This window comes from Prosopis cineraria, unplaced genomic scaffold, assembly GCF_029017545.1.
Source record: "Prosopis cineraria cultivar Desert tree isolate PC_DT_omini unplaced genomic scaffold, ASM2901754v1 PC1, whole genome shotgun sequence".
NCBI lineage: Eukaryota > Viridiplantae > Streptophyta > Magnoliopsida > Fabales > Fabaceae > Prosopis > Prosopis cineraria.
Window position 1 is genome coordinate 30679816 of NW_026555332.1, and position 21018 is coordinate 30700833.

The 21018-nt window shown below is 34.7% G+C and overlaps 1 protein-coding gene across 3 annotated transcripts; it reads right to left on the bottom strand.

Annotated features, from left to right (window-relative positions):
• Nucleotides 1–8306: 8306 nt before the first annotated feature.
• On the bottom strand, nucleotides 8307–19920 carry LOC129303228 (probable transcriptional regulator SLK2). 3 transcript variants are annotated; one of them, XM_054942400.1, is made up of 11 exons: nucleotides 19804–19920; nucleotides 18512–19134; nucleotides 17871–18436; nucleotides 14594–14722; nucleotides 14221–14269; nucleotides 12947–13161; nucleotides 12794–12862; nucleotides 10716–10816; nucleotides 9778–9871; nucleotides 9602–9671; nucleotides 8307–9485 (listed from the first exon to the last, which is right to left on the bottom strand). In XM_054942400.1, the coding sequence occupies exons 2-11, from the start codon at nucleotides 18807–18809 to the stop codon at nucleotides 8593–8595; spliced, it is 2484 nt and encodes an 827-aa protein (XP_054798375.1). In that variant the 5' UTR covers nucleotides 18810–19134; nucleotides 19804–19920; the 3' UTR covers nucleotides 8307–8592. The 3 variants fall into 3 exon arrangements, with proteins under 3 accessions (XP_054798375.1, XP_054798367.1, XP_054798385.1); XM_054942392.1 differs by having other exon boundaries at nucleotides 17871–19134; XM_054942410.1 differs by lacking the exon at nucleotides 19804–19920 and having other exon boundaries at nucleotides 17871–18401; nucleotides 18512–18707.
• Nucleotides 19921–21018: the final 1098 nt, after the last annotated feature.

Genomic DNA, 21018 nt, shown 5'->3' on the forward strand with positions numbered 1-21018 from the left:
AGACTCGAATTTATTTTAAAAAAATATCTATAATTAAATTAAAATTTAGAATAATTTGATAGAGGTCTAGACTTTGAATTTTTCTCAGCAAAAGTTTGGTTTTACTTGATTTTTAACTATGAAAAAAATTACCAAAGTTGACCCGAACTTTTGTGCTATAATAAAAAATGTTGGGCCCTTTCTTGTAATTTTTTCCAAAGTTCTTATATCAGATTTTTTAAACAGAAACCAAACACAAAAACGTAGAAATGAAACAAGAAAAAGAAAGCAAACGTGTGAGAGAGATAGAGGAAGAAGAAAGGAGAAAGAGAGGGAGTTAGGCTCGGATCTAGGAGACTTTGTGGCTGTTGCGAGCTCAGCTACACGATAGGTAAACTCCCTACTTCAATCCTCTTCCCTTCCTCTTAATTTTCTTCAATTTTTGGAAGAAAAAATTTTTAAATTTTGATCCTAAAGGCTTTATTCTTGTAAGCTTTTGTTTCTTTGGATCCTAGGGAGGATGTTTTGAGTTTCTATATAGTGATCTAATATTTTGAGTAGATAATTAGATGGAAAGAGGTGTATTAGTCATAAATTAAACCCTGAGAGATTGGGTTTTCTCCTCAATTGTTTAAGCCCATTGATTTAGTTATAATTTTACTATTTGAGCCCAATAAGATTTAAATTAAGGTTTGGTTTTCATTATAAGGGCTAATGGTAAAAGTTGGTGACATTAAGTGAAGGTTTTTAATTGATTAAAAATTATATAAATTGGAAATTAGCCTAGTGATAGCTAATAAATGGTTTTGGTGGTTAAGTGATACTATGTGAATGGTTGGTTTAATATATGGACCATTAGGATGGATTATGACTCATTAACCCAAGTTGTGTGATATGAGTTATAATCTTCATTAATGCTATTTGACATGATAAGTGATGTGGATCACTTATATGTTGTAGGAATTGTTGGTGGAATTTGTTCGAAAGTTAAAGAACAAGCCGAGCTCTATTTTGTATAAGAGGAACCCTTTTGGTACTAAAGGGTTGAGGTAACAGGGGAATTTATATTTCTTATTACTTTGTTTTAGCTATTTTTGAATAAATATTACTAGCTATCATGCATTACATGTTTTAAAAGATTAAATATGCTTTATAAGGGGTTATAGGGTACTACTTTGATTATAGTGTAAATATATTTTATAATTGTTTAACAATAATATTTTTATGGAAACAAAATTTGTTTGCATGTATTGTAATCATAAAGAATAGAAGTTGCACTTAAGGAAGTGTAATTAAGTAAAGTACCTTAGATAGGCTAAGGAACCGTTTAAGGGAGATTTATAAATGTTATACTACCTTAGAGTGTTGAAGTAGTCAATACTCGAGAAAGGTAGACGCAAATAAAAGGCATGATCTTGGTGGGAGTTCACCAATCAGAAGGTGTGGACTTTTGATATTTTATGACACACTGCCAGTACTCAATGTTGCCTTACATATTGTGGGCTCAGTGCACTAAAGTAGTTAGTGTATTGAGTGTTCGACACCTCTCAGTGGGGGAGGGAATCCGACATATGAAGTGTGAGGTTGAGTGCCTAGGCCAAGGTAGCGCTCACATGGAGAGTAAATCGGGCTGACTCTGGCAGAGAGTTAGCTTTGACTGCTCAGGATTCACGTCGAAGGGGCATAGGCGGTTCGGTGGATTAGATCATGCCTTAGATTATATTTTGTGCCTATGGAGGTACAAGTTGGTATAAGATTTACCTGCGAGTTAAAGAGTGCCAAGGGGTATTTTGTTGGTCATGAAAGGCCATACCGGTCTACGTCATGCATTCATGCATTTTAAATGGCTAAATTAAATACTATGTTAAATTTATTATTCGTTTATTCAATTATGGCTTACTTTGTAATAATCAATGTAGATTTCTCTGCTACTGAGACTGTGGTTGTCTCACCCCTTTCTTTTCAATATTTTTAGGTCTAGGCAAAAGAACCAGTAGAGGACGGGGAAAGGAGCAGAGCTATGGGTTGTTTGTGAATTGTAAAGAACTGCAACCCCTTTCTTTTGAGCAAATCTATTGTAATGTATTTAGGATTAAGGTGCCAGTAGGATATGATTATGTATATGTGCATGAGTATGTGTGGATTGTATGGCTTGTATATGAATTTTTGTCTGCTTGTAGACTTGTGGCTAGGAAACTTGGCTATGGTGTGTGGTTTTGATAGATTTATTTAGTAGACCAAGTTTTCACTACAAGCAAATATTTATTTTGGTATATATGTGATTCCACAAGCAAATGCAAAATGGTTGCATTGTAAATGATGTGTTATGGGCAAACATATACCTTGGATAGAGAGAATGGATACGTGAGCCCCACAAAGATCTTTGAGCCAAGTAAAAATGTTTAGCGCGTGTATTCATATGTGTATATGATATTTGGAATATTTTTTGGCCACTCTTGTGTGATTTGTGCATTTTGAGAGTTTAGGGTCCATTTTGGAAAATGGCACCCGGGTGGTCAAATTTTGGTATAAAAGGTTTTTCTATCATTTAAATGTTCTATCCAGTGTTTTTAGTCCTATTTGATGTGTCCAAAGTATTTCCACAAGTTTGTGACCATTAGGATGAGATTTGGACAATTTTGAAAATGGTTTTTACCAAAAAACTGCACTTTTGCATTCAGGGGTCCAAATCTTAATCCGACCGTTGGATTTATTTAAAATTTGGGTCACAAGTAAAACCTTTTATAAGCTTCGTGTGGGCTTTGGAATCACATCGATCGGACATCGGACGGAGAAACAGCACACTCCAGAATTTGGTCCGAAGGAGCTGTCATGACAGCAAAAGTACTGTCATGACAGCAATAATTGATAATGTTGCAACATGCACGAAATTCAATCCATCCTTTGGATCTTTCCAAAATTTGGTATGGTAATAGTACTATTTAAAAGTGACATGTGAGCTTTAGAATCGCTCCAATCGGAGGTCGGATGATGAAATGGTGCACTCCGAAAGTTAGTCCGGAGGTGCTGTCATGACAGCTTTTTAGCTGTCATGACAGCAAAAATAGCCAATTTTTTAACATATCTAATTTTTAATCTGACCGTTGAATCTTTTTGGAATTTGGTACACTTATAGTACCCTTTGAATTTGATGTGTGAGCTTTAAAATCACTTTGATCGGAAGTCGAATGACGGAATGGTGCCTCCCAAAAATTGGCCTAGGAGGGCTGTCATGACAACAATTTAATGCTACCATAATAGCATCTTTTTATTCCACTTTCGTCTAGCTTGCTTCCGTGAGCTATAAGTAGAACCTATAAATTTTTTTTTAAAGTTTTAAATGATTTATGTCTTAAGTTGGTTAGAGGATCAACTCCTTAACCACACTTAATTTATTTGAATTATGTAATTTTCGGATAACACTCAGGGCAAGTGTTACAATCTATCCTATACAATTGCATATCAATTAATTAAAGATGCAAATGGCAATAAACACACAATCATCATATGCACATATTTCAAGTATAGCTTCACCCACAAAAATAACAACCATGTGACTGAGGTTATGACTGGGCTTACAACACATATCATCACATATATTTGAAAAATGCACATCTCAGGGTTGCAATAATAACAACCATATGTGCCTAGTGAAAATACATCAATCACAATAATAACAACCACAAGGCTAATAATGGAATGCATGATCAATGCCAACTTTATACTCTCTTATTACCTCCAACATAAAACTGGTGGCTATCCACTGGCTACATCTATAACACAAACTAACTCAACCTTTCACTTGTGAGAAGCTACTAAGCTAGGGTTAACTCACTCATTTATGTTCTGTGGTTTTCCCCAATACTCAATTGTAGTTGTACTGAAAAGCTACTTTCTTATTCGAAATGCAAATGCTATGTTATAAAACTATATTCCATACTTTCTTGAAATTATTTTACTTTGATTTGTATACAAGTGTGTAGAAGAATGTTGTGAAAGTTTTGAAAACTTGGGATTTTGTTTTGCAAAATTTACAAACTTAGTAATTCTTTTGAGTTAGTCCCTCGACTACCTTAATTTTTGAAGTTAAATGGAGATTAGTAAAGGAGACCTTACAAGAACAATCATTCAACTTCCATCTCAAGGCACTTCTAAAACTAGCCTCTCAATTCCATCTCCTTGAGGTAACCATCAAATGTGTGATGCAGAGCTAGACAAATTATTAAATAGAACACGACAAGTCATGGCTGGGGGAAAAAAGAACAACACAAGAAGCCAGAGAGAGGAAGAGAAGAAGAACAATTCAACAAGAAGGAAAGAAAGACACGTGTCAAGTTATTGGTTAGAACAAGAGACTTAACAGTCAACGTTAGTTTAGGTTAACAATGGAGTAAATTTGCACTGTTTTTTTCCTAAACTTCCAAGGCGATATTTTGCTCATTTTAAAATGTAACAATATCATAACTCCTTTAAGAAAACTTCTGTGGCACTTTTGCCCCTTAATCCTTCAAAAAAGGCTTATTGAGATAATTACATATGGTCAATAAACAAGACCTTGACAAGCGAGATTTGAATTCATAACTTTATATGTTGTAGGTCAATTTTTTATTAATCAAATCAATCTTTATTAGCTTATTGTAATATTCTTCCTTGAATATGTATTGAGAAATAATGTGCTTCATCACCATTCTCTTAAAAAAATTTATCGAAAAAATATAATAAAAGAAAAGTGCAATATTTACAATATTAATGTTCTCATTTCAAAAACTTTAATCGAACAAAATATTGACTTGAAAATAAGAGTAGAGCATGTGCATTTGCATTTTTTCTTAAAATACAATTGCATGGTATTAAAACTCAATATGGATTGGCTGGTCATAACATAATGAATCAATGAACCAATTTTTTGGACAGTTCGGTAAAAAGTTTTAAACAAATAATCGGGTAGGATTTTATACTTTTTTCTCCTCTTGCTTAACTTGAAACGACATCTTTTTAAGTTAAAAAATATCAGTCTCTTTAGATCTGTGCTTCAAACGCTTTGTTTGGTGAGATTCTATGTGGTTTGTATATAAATGTTCTATTTCGTTGTGGATTAATGTATTTTTTTTATTTAAATATTACTCTCTTCAAGGTTATATATAAATATTTTTATATATTTCAATTAAATTATTTTATTTTAACCATGATTTTCGGTTGATCCTCGATTCAAGCATAATGGACCATTAACCATTAAACCACTTTTTATATCAATTTAATAACCATTACGTTTTCAGTACTTCTACAATTATATAACATTTGATTATTATTATTATTAGATCATATTCAAGTATTGATGAATCCAATTAAAAATAGCTCTTCAAACATAATTTTTTCTATCTATAAGATTTGAACCATCAACTTTTGTTAAGAGATGAAGTGCCTTTCACTCATTCTAACCATAATTGGTTATCCATTGTGCCTTTTTAACTCTTTAAATAATAATCTTCATATTTTCAATTTGTGACTTAGTGCACGACAATAATTTGATTTTATGTTATGTTATAAAAGTGCCATATATGTTTGTCATTAATTCATTCATTCTTGTTTGTGTTGTTAATTTCAATTATAAGACATCATTTTGATTAATTGTGAGGCACGTAATTTACTAAGTTACTTTAGATAACATTGATAGACTTAGCCTAAACGTGACAAAAATGTGAAGCGCGTGAATATGATTTTATATCTTTAGGTTCCAATCTTACCATTATTAGGAGGTTGTTCGACCAAATTAAACTCTATGTACTATAAGGTAAGTAAGAGAGCATTTAGGTTATTGCAAGCTGCAACACCCTCACTATGTAATTAATTATTTATGACTAAAGTATACTTTTAATCTTTTAACTTTATATAAAATTTTAATTTGATCCTTTAATTTAGTCCTTTAATCCTAATATCTTAAATTTTAAATTATTATTTTTTGTTTCAATCATTTTTATTTTCAAAAAACTAAACTTAATATGTCAATATTTAAAAATATTTTATCAATATTTGAAAGTTCAATATAAAAATTTGTTGGAATAAAACTAATAGTGTTAGGATTTAAAAACTAAAAGATACTTGATAAAATTAAGAGACTAAAATGAAATATTGTATAAAATTAAAGGACTAAATATATACTTTAGCCGTTATTTATTGTAAAATACTAAGATGGAAGTTAATTATTATGACAAGTGCATTACATAAAGGAGTTATACAAGAGCCCATCATAAAACATAAGTGTATTAATTGACTGCCACTTTCAGATTTTCACAAGAATATTATTAAATTAGATTATATTCTAAATTAAAAAATACTTATCAATAAAATCTTACAATAAGCTTCATTTAATATCAATTTTATAAGACTAAAGGATATTTTTAGTCTTATAAAAAAATATTTTAATTCCTTAACTTTACACAGTTTTATTTTGATCTCTTAATTTTATAAAGTATATTTTCATTCTTAATCTCTCTCTCTCTCTCTCTCTCACTATTAGTTTTATCACAAAATTTTTAATATTAAACTTTAAAATATTGATAAAACAATTTCAAATGTTGACTTATTAAATTAAATTTTTTTAATAATAATAATAATTGATATAAAAATAATCATTTACAACTAACGGTATTAAAATTAAAGGACTAAAAATATACTTTATAAAATTAAAAGATCAACTTAAAACTTTATATAAAGTTAGAGGATAAAAAATATATTTTAATCATTTTCTAAAATACCCTGTTTAGATAGAGTACCCTCTTAATTTTCCACCACTAATCTTAAATGGGGATGAGCATCGAGAATATTGAGACACCACGTGAGACTAACGGGTGGGTTAGGATGTGAAAAGAAATCAATGGTTCGAACTTTCATAATGTATTGCAAAAATGGAGAGAATATGAGGGGTAAAATGGTGAAAACATAAAGCTAATGTATCTTTTTTTTTTGGGGGGTCTGCAACCATGGTCTTGAAAAATCATGAAAACTTGAAAGTGCGAATTATATTGAAATGGAGAGTATAACATCATTATCATTCAATACACTAACCATTTGTTTAGATGAAAAAATTAAGAAAGAAAACTCCTAAAAATAATAAAAAAAATTAACTACTTTTAGAGATTTCTCCTAGCTTCCTCTCTTTTCTTTTCTTTTTTTTCCTTCACTTTGCTCTTCACTTTGCTCTCCCTTCAAACCAAGCCACAACATTCAAGCCATAATAATAATAATAATAATAATAATAATAATAATAATAACAACAACAACAACAAGAAGCAAGCGACAACAAATAAGAAGCTAAACCACGATTAATATTAGCATTAACCAACAACAACAAGAACAACAAGCCTTTATCTCACTAGATGGGGTCGGCTAAATGAATTGCAAGACGCCATTATGCTCTATCATTTATCAAGCTTTTAGGAATATTATTAATTAAGAGATCACATTCAACAACTTCCAAGAGTGTTCTTTTAGGCCTTCATTTATCCCTCTTAATCGGACTCAAAATTATATGTTTCATTCTTCTCACTGGTGCCTCCCTTGATCTTCTTTGTACATGCCCAAACCATCTCAATTGATTTTTTACTATTTTTTTCTCAATAGGTGTTACCCTCATTTTTTTGCGTTCGTGCTCATTTTGAATTTTATCTTTACGTGTATGTCCACACATCCATCGTAACATTCTCATCTCCACTACTCCACTTTTATGTTCTTATTGTCCCGTTAAAGCCCAACATTCACTACTATATAACATTAGCATTAACCAAAAAAGTACGAAAAAATAAAAATCTTTTTCAACCTAAAAAAAAAAAATCACAATGGATAAAAGAAGCATCACCTAAATCACAACCAATCAAATCATATAAAAGAAAAACCCAAAAACACCAAATTGCACAGGGAATCAAAGCTTCGTGAGTTGGAGTTGATCAATAAAGAATGGAAATAGATGGAGGGTAAAATGGTTAAAATATAATGTTTACTTGAACTTACCACGATCTTAAAAAATCATTAAAAAAAATCCCTAAAGTGACAGTTCCTTTCAACATGAAAAAGCAGCCAAATTGCACATGTAACACCACGGAAAAAGTAAAGTAATTTTCAACAAAAAGCCCGCTAGACCCGTCTCAAAGGAAATCACCGAAGTCAAATGCGTCCATGAGTCTCTCTCTCTCTCTCTCAAATTTCTTTCCCTGATAACTGGTGAATATGTTGCTCAGAACTGCGTCAAGTCACTTTAAGCAAAGAGAGGTAGGGTCTTCTCCATGGATATAAACTTGGTTGCACAAAGATTGGCTAAAAGGAAAACAAGGTAACAAAGCATCTAAGTGTATTCATACTAAGCTGACAACTGTTCATTGAATCGTCCAATAGATTACACTTGCAGGCGAGACAAAAAAAAAAAAACCCTCAAATAAGATCCCTAAATACCCTATCCAAAGTGCGTCATCATGTCACAGCAAATTCCACCATCGTGAAAACGAGCAAGGAAATCAAAGCTAAGGGAACGGAGCAGCTATTCAAATTATCCTATACAAAGATATCATGCTAAACACTTGGCAAGAAAAGCCAGTTACAGGAAAAGAAGTTACATGTTAGTCATGCCTTCCAGCCATAACCCATGTGCTCATCCAGATCACTGTTAAAGAAGCCATTATCTGTGAATTCACGGGCGATGTTATGAACCACATCTTCTTGTAAGTGGAGATTCTGTGGCATATCAGGTCTCTGGTTGAATCCGTTGTTGCCACCAGCTGCAGAAGAATCACTGTTTGAAGCAGCTTTGAAACTGTTGCTCCTGCTGGGGGCCGGTCCGTTGGTTCCTGAAACATTGGCGCTGACCCCATTTACTCCATTCTTTGCCATACTCCCATTTGCATTGGCTCCAGCAAGGGGCCGGGGTAGCATTCCTCCGCCACTGTTATTTGATACCTCTTGCAGCAGTCGCTGGAACATCTGCTGTTGCAGAGCATTACTTCCTTCAGAGCCCTGTGAATGGCTTTGTTGAAGCATGTTATTGGGACTTAGAGAGCGCTGTTGAAGTTGTTGCAGTTGGCTTTGCGGCTGCTGTTGGGCTAGATGGGGATTTGAGAGACTGCTAACAGGTAAATTCTGCATGGAGCCAGGTATTAAACCAGTAGCAGAACCTTGCAAGGTTGTAGATGGGCTCCGAGCCGAATTATTAAAGGAAGTTGATCCTTCTCGCTGGAGCGAGGTAGAATTTGAACCCATAGAATTTTGCCTGATGAGAAGATTCTGGTAGTTGGTCAGGGCTAAAGCAGCTTGTGCTGGCCCAGTTAAAGCACCGCGATTAGCCATATTATGATTGTTGTTCATTTGATTGTTCAACCCAGGATGCAATGCCATAAGCTTATTGAGAGTGTTTCGGTCAGTCGGCAGACCCTGAACACTTGCTAGTTGTTCTAACTCCTGCATCTTTTGCATCTGGAGCTTGGCTGCTGTTGCTTGGCGAGGATAAGTTTTCAAGCCCTCTGGAAACAAGTCAGGAGATTCAAGACAGGGTAACAAGAATGGCAATTGATGATTTGAAACAGATTTCGAATACAATAAAAAGTAATTTAGTTAAAACGGGTGACAAGAAAATTACCAATTGCCCCAATATTCTGCTCCCGGCAAAAGTCCATCAGATCTTTCATGCTATTTACAACCTCAGATATCTGTCAGTCATTGCAGCAGGCTGTAATCAAAAGACTTGATCCAAAAAGAAAGTTTTTCACTTTTATTGCTAAACAGTAAACATTAAGTGCGCATCTTATAGTTTACCTGCAAGCACCTCACATATCTTTTGGAGAAACCCAAGTCATTTAGTGACTGTAACTCCAAACTCTTAGCAAGCTGACGCCCAGCAGTGAACACCCTAGTGTGAAGAAGAACAGCTTGATCATTTTTTTTTTTTAGTTTTTTCCCTTTTTTTATGGGGGGAAAAATTGTAATACTTTAGCTAATTAGATGTCCTTTCTCCATACGTTATGGAAAGATATGGTAATATAAATAATATATTAACACAACACCACCACCACCAAGCCTTGCCCCACTAAGCACGGACAATATTAAATTTAAAGTTTCATGAAAATTATATCCATTTTTTTTGTATCTATTGGCAAAAACCGGAAAAAGCAATTTTTTAATCTTTAATGTTTAAACTTTGTAGTAAGGAGTGCAGAAAGATTGAAGCAACACAAGAAAAAGTGAATGTTGGTTCCAAAACTAGTTTTGTGAGAGGAGTCTCATACTCTCACTCACAACTTGTGAACAGCGTGACTCTCTATAATTGGCATATTTAATATTGAGACTTGATGATGATATTGATACCACTAAACAATCAAGGTTGAGCATAATTCACCATCTTGATCCACTATTTTTGGTCACCAATCTAGCATTAGAACACTGGCTGCTTTATGCAGATAAAATGATACATCTGAGGTCACATGCAGCCTATAGAGTGTCCAGACAAAATGAGGTATGGATCTAATCCAATAAGATCTTTTATTTCCTTTTCTGGTAAGGAATTTATGATAAGCATGTCTACCATTCTTCTATCCTAAGGCTCCATGTTCCCAACAACCGGACAAAAATAGACCACCGTATTTCCTATTATGAGCTTATCACAATATCAAATATCAAATATGGAATCAGGATATGTGAGCAAAAAGATTTGCTAAATATGTCAATCCAGGTAATATAAGCAATGCATTACTCACATATTGCTATTTGTTTGCAAATCCTGCTGAGAAATCCCATCAGATCCACTTTCAGAAATTGTACTGTGACATTTTTGTGCAACCTGGACCAACTGATTGACCTGTAAAAGCATGAGCTATAAGACCTAACTTCCAAAATAATACCTTCTAATCTTCAAATGATTAATCATGGGAATCTCAAAACGACCCAGGTCATGAGAGGCATACATGGAGTACCACATGTATGCTATAACTATATCTGCCCATACTTTCAGAAAATATGAATCTCTCATTGTAATGCACTTAAACAACACTAGATTATAGATTCCAGCATCTATAATGTCCCAGTTTAATAAGGAACCTCAGGTTAGAAATGCAATATCATACTTCAATAGTTGCATGACACAAAATGTCCTTGCTATTGACCTTACCGGACTCAGCAGGATTAAATACACTAGATTAGAAATGGAAAACATCACTTTAGGTCCCTGCACCTTTTTTATGTTTTGTTATAGGTTCTTATACTTTTTTTTAATGTCCTAGGTCCCTACACTTTGTTCATTTAAAGACCTAGAACACAAGAAAACAAAAGTATAGGGATCTAGAATACTGAAAAAAGTGTAGGCACCTATAGCAAAATGCGAGCAAAGTATAAGAGCTCAAAGTTATGCCTTCCCATAAAAAATATTACAGTAAAACAGTATTACATGATTGATGAAATGCTATGGTTTGAGCAAATAATACAAGTACATTGAACGTTTTACACTTTGCAATATGATGACCTATTCCTAGTTGGTACACTTAGGATCACTTTGAAACATACACAATATTATGCATTGGAAAAAAATTAAAATATTATCATTATCAATAATATGCTTAAAAAATTAATTCATCCACCAAAAAGCCTTTCTTAATTTATTTCTGACTAATCACATTCCATCAATACTCACGTACATTTCTTTCCTAGGATAATACAAAGGCAGACAAACAAATAGAACAAATCAATCTATCAATCTAATAAATCAGAAAGAAGATCAAGATGTATTTCATGAGAGAGACCACAAAGATAAGGCTATGCTTGGCTGCTATATGAAAAGGGAAATGGAATGGAATCAGAGTAAATAAGGCACCAATAGTTCATGTTATCTTACTTTTGTTTTCATAACTCATCAGTGTTTGTCTCCTTTCTATTACCATTTTTCTATAAGAGCACAGGGATCATTTTCAATCCACACTATCATTCTCCTTCCCTTTGCCCATCCTATAATTCTACAAACCAAATATAGCCTAAGCATAGTTAGACAGCAACATGATCTCCTTCCTTATCTAGAATATTCTCGATATATTTCCAAATCCATGCCAACTTGCCTCCCATGATCTCCCTTTATTTCACCCACCCTCCTTATTTGTGCTAATGCTCCCATCAAGATAGTCCAAGGTGAAAAAGATGCCCCAGTGAAATGCTTGAAGCGAGCTTAAGGTAAGAGGCTCAAGAAAATACTATGATGTAGAGACACAAACCTGATATACTTATAACAACTTAGTATCTAATAAACAAACATAACTCATAATATTTTAAATTCAAGACTTAACTATTTTATTAGATAACTTTGTTAACTTGTATTTTTTATGAACATAACTTTTTCTAGTTAAAGTTAAACTTCTCTAATTTTTTATTGAAAATAATTTTCCTATTAAAACTTTCCTATCTTTATATTTAGAAATTAAATCTATTGACTCTGTATAATTACTACTAAAATAAAATTTGCATTCCTAAAAGCTTGATTAATGATAGAGCATAACAGCATTGTACAATTCATATAGCTAACCTTACCAAGTGAGATAAAGCTTGTTTTTGTTGTTGTTGTTGCTGCTGCTGCTATTACATTTTGCATGGGCCTATGCTGGTTTTAAATTCTAAATAACTTACATCTAAATAACTTACATGATATATCACTCAAACATATTAAAGCACATGGATATTGGACATACATATATAAAGATCGCCAGACTAAAAGTTAGTCTGAAAAGTCCAACATCCTGCATTTGAATGGCTGCCCAGATGAAGCAATGACATGGTTAAGGAAGCAGAGCCATACCTGTGGTGCAACCAACCTTCTAGGAAGAAGTTCTTCATGACGCCTGGCGCAAAATTCCCAAGATAAGATCTGCATAGGAACTAGCGTATCAATAGGTCATCATAATGCATAAAGATTACACCACATGCCTAGATATATTTAAGATGTTATGACCTTCAAGTCTTGTGTGAATATAATACGAAGTTGGCCCTCACGAACAACTCGAAGCTGCTCGTAGACACTTTCTTGAACAGCTTTTCCATACTCTAACATCATTACACCAGAAGGAAATCTACACTCACGAGGCAAGTCTAAGAACAAAAGCTCATCGATGACTCCACTGCCAAATTTGATTTCATTAAGTCTAGGAAGTACTTCAAAAGTTGCCTCTGTTAACCAGAACCAGAAAGTAAATATCATTATAGTGATACAATCAGAAATTTTGGAGATATAGGATGCTAAAATCTGGCTCACGGGCATAATTAAAGTACACATCCTTGATCCAAAGGAACTTCCTTTCTGCAATTGTTCACTCGTGATTTCTAGTCACTAGGTAATCAACAACTGGCATTCGATTTTATTAACTAAGTTTCCACATCAAAATTCCCAACCTTTTGGAAGATATTAGGGGTTTTTAAAAGCCTAAAACACATCCAAGTTATTATTGATCAATCCCAAGAAAATCACTTCAACAGGTCTAGCAATTTGCTTTCAACGTTTGTGAAAAGCAACTGTAACTGGATAGAAGGAAATGAATTAAGTGTCCTGGAAGATATTAGGGGTTTTTAAAAACCTATAACACATCCAAGTTATTAATGATCAATCCCAAGAAAATCAATTTAACAGGTATAGCAATTTGCTTTCAAACGGCTATGAAAAGTAGCTGTAACTGGATAAAAGGAAATGGATTAAGTGTCCTGGACTTTCATTTAGAAATCTGCAACATTTGACAACTTTTGACAAGTGTGTCATGACCTAGATTGTTAACCAAGATGGCCACTCGTGTGCTACACATTAAGCAAAATAGTGTATCCCAAACCATAATCCCTGACACTTAAAAGGGCGTCTGAGCATCACGCTAGTTATGATCTAAAATTTGGTTGAGTGCTAAATAACAAAATACATCCACAACTGCATTTTGGTTTTAGAAAGCTCTTCTTGCATAACTATATTCTATGCCAAATGGAATCCCATTGCAGGATGAGAAAAGATGAACATTAGGTCAAAATTTACAGTATAATCCTGACAAAGTAGTTAGCAAAGGAAACACTGAACGTGCTCCTATTATTCTCATCTTTAATAACCAAAACTTCTGAATAAATTTTCTCTGATTAATGGTTAAAAAAAAATTCTGCATTTGGAATTTAAATCCAAAAAATAAAAATAAATTTTTTTGTGAACCAAAAAGTACAGTATTATAGGATAACAAAATAACATTCTCATCTTACCAAATCCCCTTCCAGATTTAGAATGACATATGTCGCACTGCCATGCATCCTGAATAAAAAGATACCCACGTAAGATCATGCAGAAATCAAATGCACCAATATAGCAACACATTATAAAAGACCAAACAATGCAGATTATAAATATATAATCATGTTCCAAGCAAACATGATACATGTTTGTGCGTCTGGGCATTTTCATGCTCAAGAAAATACCAGGTGAAAATCTTATGTCCAATAAATGGCCATTAATAACATAATAGGGCTCATGCAACCTATTAACAGTTCGAATAAGCATTTGAATATCAAAACGCATTAATGCATCATACTATGTGATGTAAGAAAAGAAGGTTGAGCTGACAGTGCAAAAACTAACCATGGCTGCTTGGGGAAAAACACCAAGAGCATGTCCAACATTATCATACAATGACAAGCACCACCGTTTCTTTGCACGTGGAGAGTAATATTCAGCCACAAATTTCCTCCAATAGGCAATGCTATTATCCTGGCACAAAGAAAAATATAAAAAAAGCAATTATTCTAATTCATGGCATATGACCCACAGTTGAAGAACTACTGCAGCCAGATCATATGGCACACTGCAACGAGCATCGCAACATCAAGTGCAGTACACATACATTCAATATAATTCACATTAGTAGACAGAAAAAACTGGTATTGATGAAAATTGAAAAAAGAATAATGTATCAATTTTTACAGTGCCCATGTGTAACTTACAATTACAAAACTAGAAGTAGAATAAACATCTTTAAAATCTTATTATTATACGCATATTTTCTTGATGGTTGTAGGAATCATCAATCTCTCTTTAATAACCTACTCCAATGCAAGCACCTATAAGGTAATAAATATGTAAATTAATGTTTTCTGGTACATGAGATTACAAACAAAATTAGGTCCTGATAAAGGTAGAAGACAAAGGGGGAGAGAGAAGAGGCAAAAGGGAAACAGAGAGAGGGAGAGAAAGACTAATTCCATTCATAATGACTCATCATGACCTAGATGCCCATTTACAGATAATATATTTAAATACCCAAACTACCTTAGTATTCATAATTCCCCTAATTACCCCTATTATTCCTAATTCCCATGCATCAAAACCCCCCCAAATAAGAGATCCTTGTCCTCAACGATCAGTACAAAAGCAGAAAGTAAAACATATATATAAAATAAGACCTCTCTCTCTCTGTTTTTTTTTTTTTTTTTGGAGCTTAAGTTGCTAAAACTTGTAAAAGAAAATAATTTCCAAATTAAACAAATTTAATGGACATCAAAAGCCCAAACTTTCTGTAGCGATCCTTCAATCCAAAAGCCCATTATGGAAAGCCACCTAGGCTAGTGAGGGACCCATTGTTGAAGCTTAAGAACACCCCATAGCCCCACCTTCACAATCCAATTCCATACAAAGGCTTTTAGGCTCATATATACTTGAGACGCACAAACATCATCAACATAATGCCTAGCAGCCTTGTAGTTAAGCCCATTATGAATTTGCTCCAACTTGCTTGCATGTGAAGCCCAACCCATGTTCAAAGAAGGTCTAACCACACTTTCATTAAATCCATTTTCAATATGGTGCAAATTATGGGCACGTGGACCACACTTGTGGGACCTTTCAAAATACTTGCAAAAAACCTGGAGCAAAAAATTGTAGTGGCTCGTCCTCATCGTTGAATAAAAATCAAGAAACTTCCAAGAAAACCCTAAAGCCATGATCACTTGCAAAACTCTGCCCGACCTATCTTCTTCAGACCTACCCAACCCAAAGTTTCTCCAGCCCAACTCAGCTCTGGAGCATCCCTCTCAGACACCTTTCTTCCTAGGTCAATTGTCACACCACCATCACTGCCTACCATTTGATCAACAGTGTCATCTAGTGAATCTCCAAGTGTTGGCACTGCCTTTGTCTTCTTACTCTTTGGTGATGCAGTTGCGTCACCCGTAGCAAGCTCAAGTGTCGGTGTTAGAGATGGAGTAGGAGCCTCCACCTTGAATAGCTCTAAGAGCATTATTGATAGTGTAAATCATCATAGGCTCCTTGTCAATTAGAGTACTAGAGATTTCCACCATCATAACCTTGGTCTTCAGCCTAACCTCTATGTCGCCATTCTACACCGTTAAGTCGTACTTGTTAGCTTCGTTAGTAGCCAAAGTGTTCTAGAGTCCATTGTTGGACTTCAACATCAAGAGTGACTGGTACACTAGGATGTTGTGATACAATAGTAACACCATCCTTCATGCCGGAATCAAGTTCTTATACGTCAGCAAGAACACCTTGAACACATCATCCCTTGAACAGAACACCACTAATCCACCACATAGGTCTGTTTATCATCAAAGGCCAAAAAAGTGTCAGCAAAAACTTTACATCCATGCTTGGACATAATGGTAGTGATATTTTGCTGGCTTAGTGCTGATGTAGGCACTTCCGCCGCTTCGAATGGAAAAACATTACCAATCTAAATTAGACCAATCTCAACATCATTCTCAAGTTTTTCTTCTTCATCTTCGTCAATGTCATTCAATTCTGCCATTGTTTTTGCATTGATGTTAATGTTCTGTAGTTGGTCATCAAAGTTGTTCATGGTTGAAACATTGTTCAGCTATCCTAACTCATTGGTCTAGTGACCAAAAGCTAAAGAGGAATATCAATAGTAGAGACAGAGTTCATCATTGTTGAAGGAGTTGAAGTAGGGTACAGGCACTGGTTGACAAGCACAGAGAGCTTAGCTGATATTTCATTCATCTGTTGGGGAAATTGAGACATGAATTGCTTAAAATCAAGGCGATGCTCTAGTGATGATCGAATCTCCGAGTCTCCTCCATGGCCAAAGAGGAGGCTCTGATACCTTTGATAGAGGTAGAAGAGAAAAAGGGAGATAGAAGAGGCTGAAGGGAAATATATATATATATATAGAGAGAGAGAGAGAGACTAATTGCATTCATAATGAGTCATTACAACCTAAATACCCATTTATAGATAGTATATTAAAATACCCAAACTAACCTTATATTCCTAATTCCCCTAATTCCTAATTCCCATGTATCAGGTGCCATACAAGAAATTGCCAGGATCTTTCCATCCTTCAAACTATTTAAAGAAGTACATATATGCTATGGTCTTTGCATTAATATCAGTTGATAAAGAAACAGGGAGAAAGCAGGGCAAAAAGAAGGAAGAAAAGTAAACAAAACAATCTATGGATCTGAACGAACTTCTGCCGTCACAGACAAAGTTGGTGTGCCATACTGTGCTGCTAGTGAATCAACTACTACCCACTACTGGTCTCCACTGGGTTAAAAAACAAACAGCTGAAACAGAGGCAAGCAAAATATTGAGGCTAAGCAGGATCAATTTTAATATCAGACCCTATCTTCATGTGGTTTGTGGCACACACAATACACCCCATGAAGGAATGTAATTAATTTAGCACTTCCAAAGTATCAACAATAATCACATGCGCCACAATAACTACAATAACTACATTAACTAATGAGCAGGACACTTTAAAAATAGAAACAACGAATGGAATGAAAATTGAAAACAGTGAATCTCATATAGATTTTAACACATATACCCCTTAGATAACAAAACAAGCAGAGAGGCATGTAGCAAACAAGCAATAACTCACACTTGGACGTTGCCTTTGGTGATACAAGTATTGCATCAATCGCCGGGCACATACACCACTGTCATATGGACGTTTCATGGAAGGCATGGGCTGCATTGCTTGTTGCTGTAATTGCTGCCTCAATTGCAGCTGTTGTTGCTGCTGTTGTTGTAATTGGGCTCGCTGTAACTGTGGAATCGATTGAAGGATTTGCTGGTGCTGCTGCTGCTGCTGCCTCAATCTCTGCTGCTGAATTAAGGCTTGTATTTGTGGATGACGACCCTGGAACTGCATGGGGTCCTGTCTCTGAAGAATCTGTTGCATTACTTGCTGCTGCAATATATCCTCCTGCTTTATATCCAGCCGGGGTTTCTTTTGTAGATGGGACATATTATTTGCATCCTGCACGAAAGAACCAGGTCCTCGTGCACCCACCGGGAGTGAAGCCAGGCCAGTTTGAGACATTGGCAAAGACGTAGAAGTTGAAGCACCCAGTGGAGGCTGTTGGTTCTGCTGCAATTGTTGAACACCTTGGTCCTGATGGGAGCTTTGCTGTAACACAGAAGAACCATCCATGACAGACGAACCTGATATACTAACATTATTTGATGAGAACGACATTGGTGATGCAGGTAAACGTAAGTAAGAGTCTGTGTTAATACTTGCACTTCTCTGCAAATGAGGGCCTCCAGAAAATGCAGAGTTCGCATCTGTGACTAAAGAACTCGCTCCAACACTTGGTCCAGAATTTCCCACACTGTTTAAAACTGCATTGTTTATGTCCCCAGAAACTGGACCCAGATTTGAATGCCCAGTTCCAGGAATTGAATTAGACGAGTTACCAAAAGAGGAGCTTAAGTGAGAGTTAACCACATTCTGCGAATGCCCATCCCCTTGAAAGAATATTCCAGAATTTGATGATGATTGGGCTAACCCTCCAGCCACCCGAGAAGGTGCCATGGGGGGCACCGCCCCTTGGTGACTGGAGTCTAAGAAGCTCTCCAGAGCCAGGCCTGACTGTTTCTTATAATTACGTGAGTTTTTTGTCAATATTCTGAACAGACATACATGGAAACCATATAAAATGTTCTTGAGTGACTTCACACGTTCGGTGCAACAGATTGCTTGTGTATAAACACCTCCTCGATTTTACTTTCTCTTGATTCCCAACTTCACTGGATTCATACAAACTCTGTGTAAATCCACAAATTATTATGCGACCAAATGCGCTCAATACGTTATTGTTCCTACTTCCTCAAAACTCTCGACAGTTCGTATGGTGGATCTAAGAGTAACAAAGATAAACAATTTATATACATTAGCACTATGAAAACGCCAGCTAAAACGGATACAGCTAGATAAAAACTCAGACCCTGCTAAAGCATACAGTGGAAACAGACCCACCAATTGATCCATGCCTTATCATCCAATTTTATGGCAGTAATACGAACAAAACCAGAAAAACCCTAACTTTTATATCGTGGACAGCCACATGTGCTAGGCTTGGCTAAAAGCCCGAAATCCGAAGTCCTATACATTCAAAACGTCAAGCAGCGATCAAACTGCAGGCCCGTATTTAGAAACTACAAATTCACTCATGACCAAACTAAATCCCCATTCTTTGAACCAACTTCAGAAAATTAAAAGGCTGTGATTGAACCTGAAATATCTACAATCGAATAAAGAAGGTTCAAATTTTTCATATCATATACCCCAAAAATGCAAAATTAAAATTAGTTTAGCAACACAAAGCTGGTGAAAACAAAAGATCAAGAACATGCCACAAGAAATCTGGGCACTTCCTATTTAAGAATCACAAGAAAGAAAATATTAAAAAAAATCCCCAGCTCAAAGATCGATCACTATTAATTAAAATTAAACCCAATGAAGCATGTATAGCAGTGCCCATGAAAACAACAAGAAAACCACGACGAACCAAAGAGAGGGAACTCACATCAAAACCGCGAACTACGAAAAAAGCGAAACGTTGCTTTTCCAGAGCTCAATTAGGATAGTGAAAAATCACGGAGAAAAGAGGAAGACGGGTTTCTAGAAGGCTGCTTGTATAAACACTGGCAGGAATGGCAGCGTTAGAATGACCGACTGTGACGGTATCCAGCGCTCTGTCACCGGCTGTGTCCGGTGATAAAGGAGACACGCGTCGGTCAAGGCATTGAAGGATGTGGTCGGTGGAGAGCGATCAGCGGCCACTTGCCGAGCTCTCGGATGACGTGGCGCAGGTGGATTGGTTAGTTCAGCAGGTTGCCAGTAAAAACTTGGGAGGGGTTACCCAGCGTACTTTTGCCCTCCGAGCGGCTACCTGGAACAGTCACCTCTGGATATGCCGCTAGACAAAAATAGAAATGGAAATTAGGGTGGTTAAGAGAGAGTTGAATTTTTGTTTCATGTGTACCGTAAAAAATTACAACTATAAGTCTATAATTTAAAATTAAAAATATATAAAACACATTTTTTTTATTTTTATTTATAAGTCACTTTTAAAATATTTTATTAGCACCAAAAAAATCTTAAATATCATTAATTCTATTTAAAAATTTAATAAATTGTTAACTTTATTTCTATTAATTATATATACTTTAATAATATATTTTATTTTTTAACATTCAGTAGAAAGTAAAAAAAGGAAGTTTGTAATAAAAATTTAATAATGTAATTTATAAATGAGACCAAAAAATTATTTTTGTTTGACCTCTAAATAGAATTGAAGGGAGTAATACATCACGACAGCAACCATAAGTGACCTTTAGGATACAAGAGTAATAGCAATAGATAAATCATACACAACATCAAGTTATTGTTATTCTTTTTATTCCTTTTTAGTTGAAGTATTTGAAGCTAATTCTTTCAAAAATAAAATAAGAAATACAATATAAAGCAAAATTATCAAATAAATAAATATAAACATATCATAAAAAATAAATTATCTTGTATTGTTTACTCTGTATCATTAAAATTATCAATATCAAGAACTTTTAGCTTTGAATAAGGGTTGCAAATATTGAAACTAATAATTTAAGAATAAATTATATGAATATAATTAATATATTTAATTTCCATTTTTAAAAGAAAAATAATATATATATATATATATATATGATATATGGGACAAGACAAGACATCCCAAAAGTAGTCTTATGTTTTATCCTAT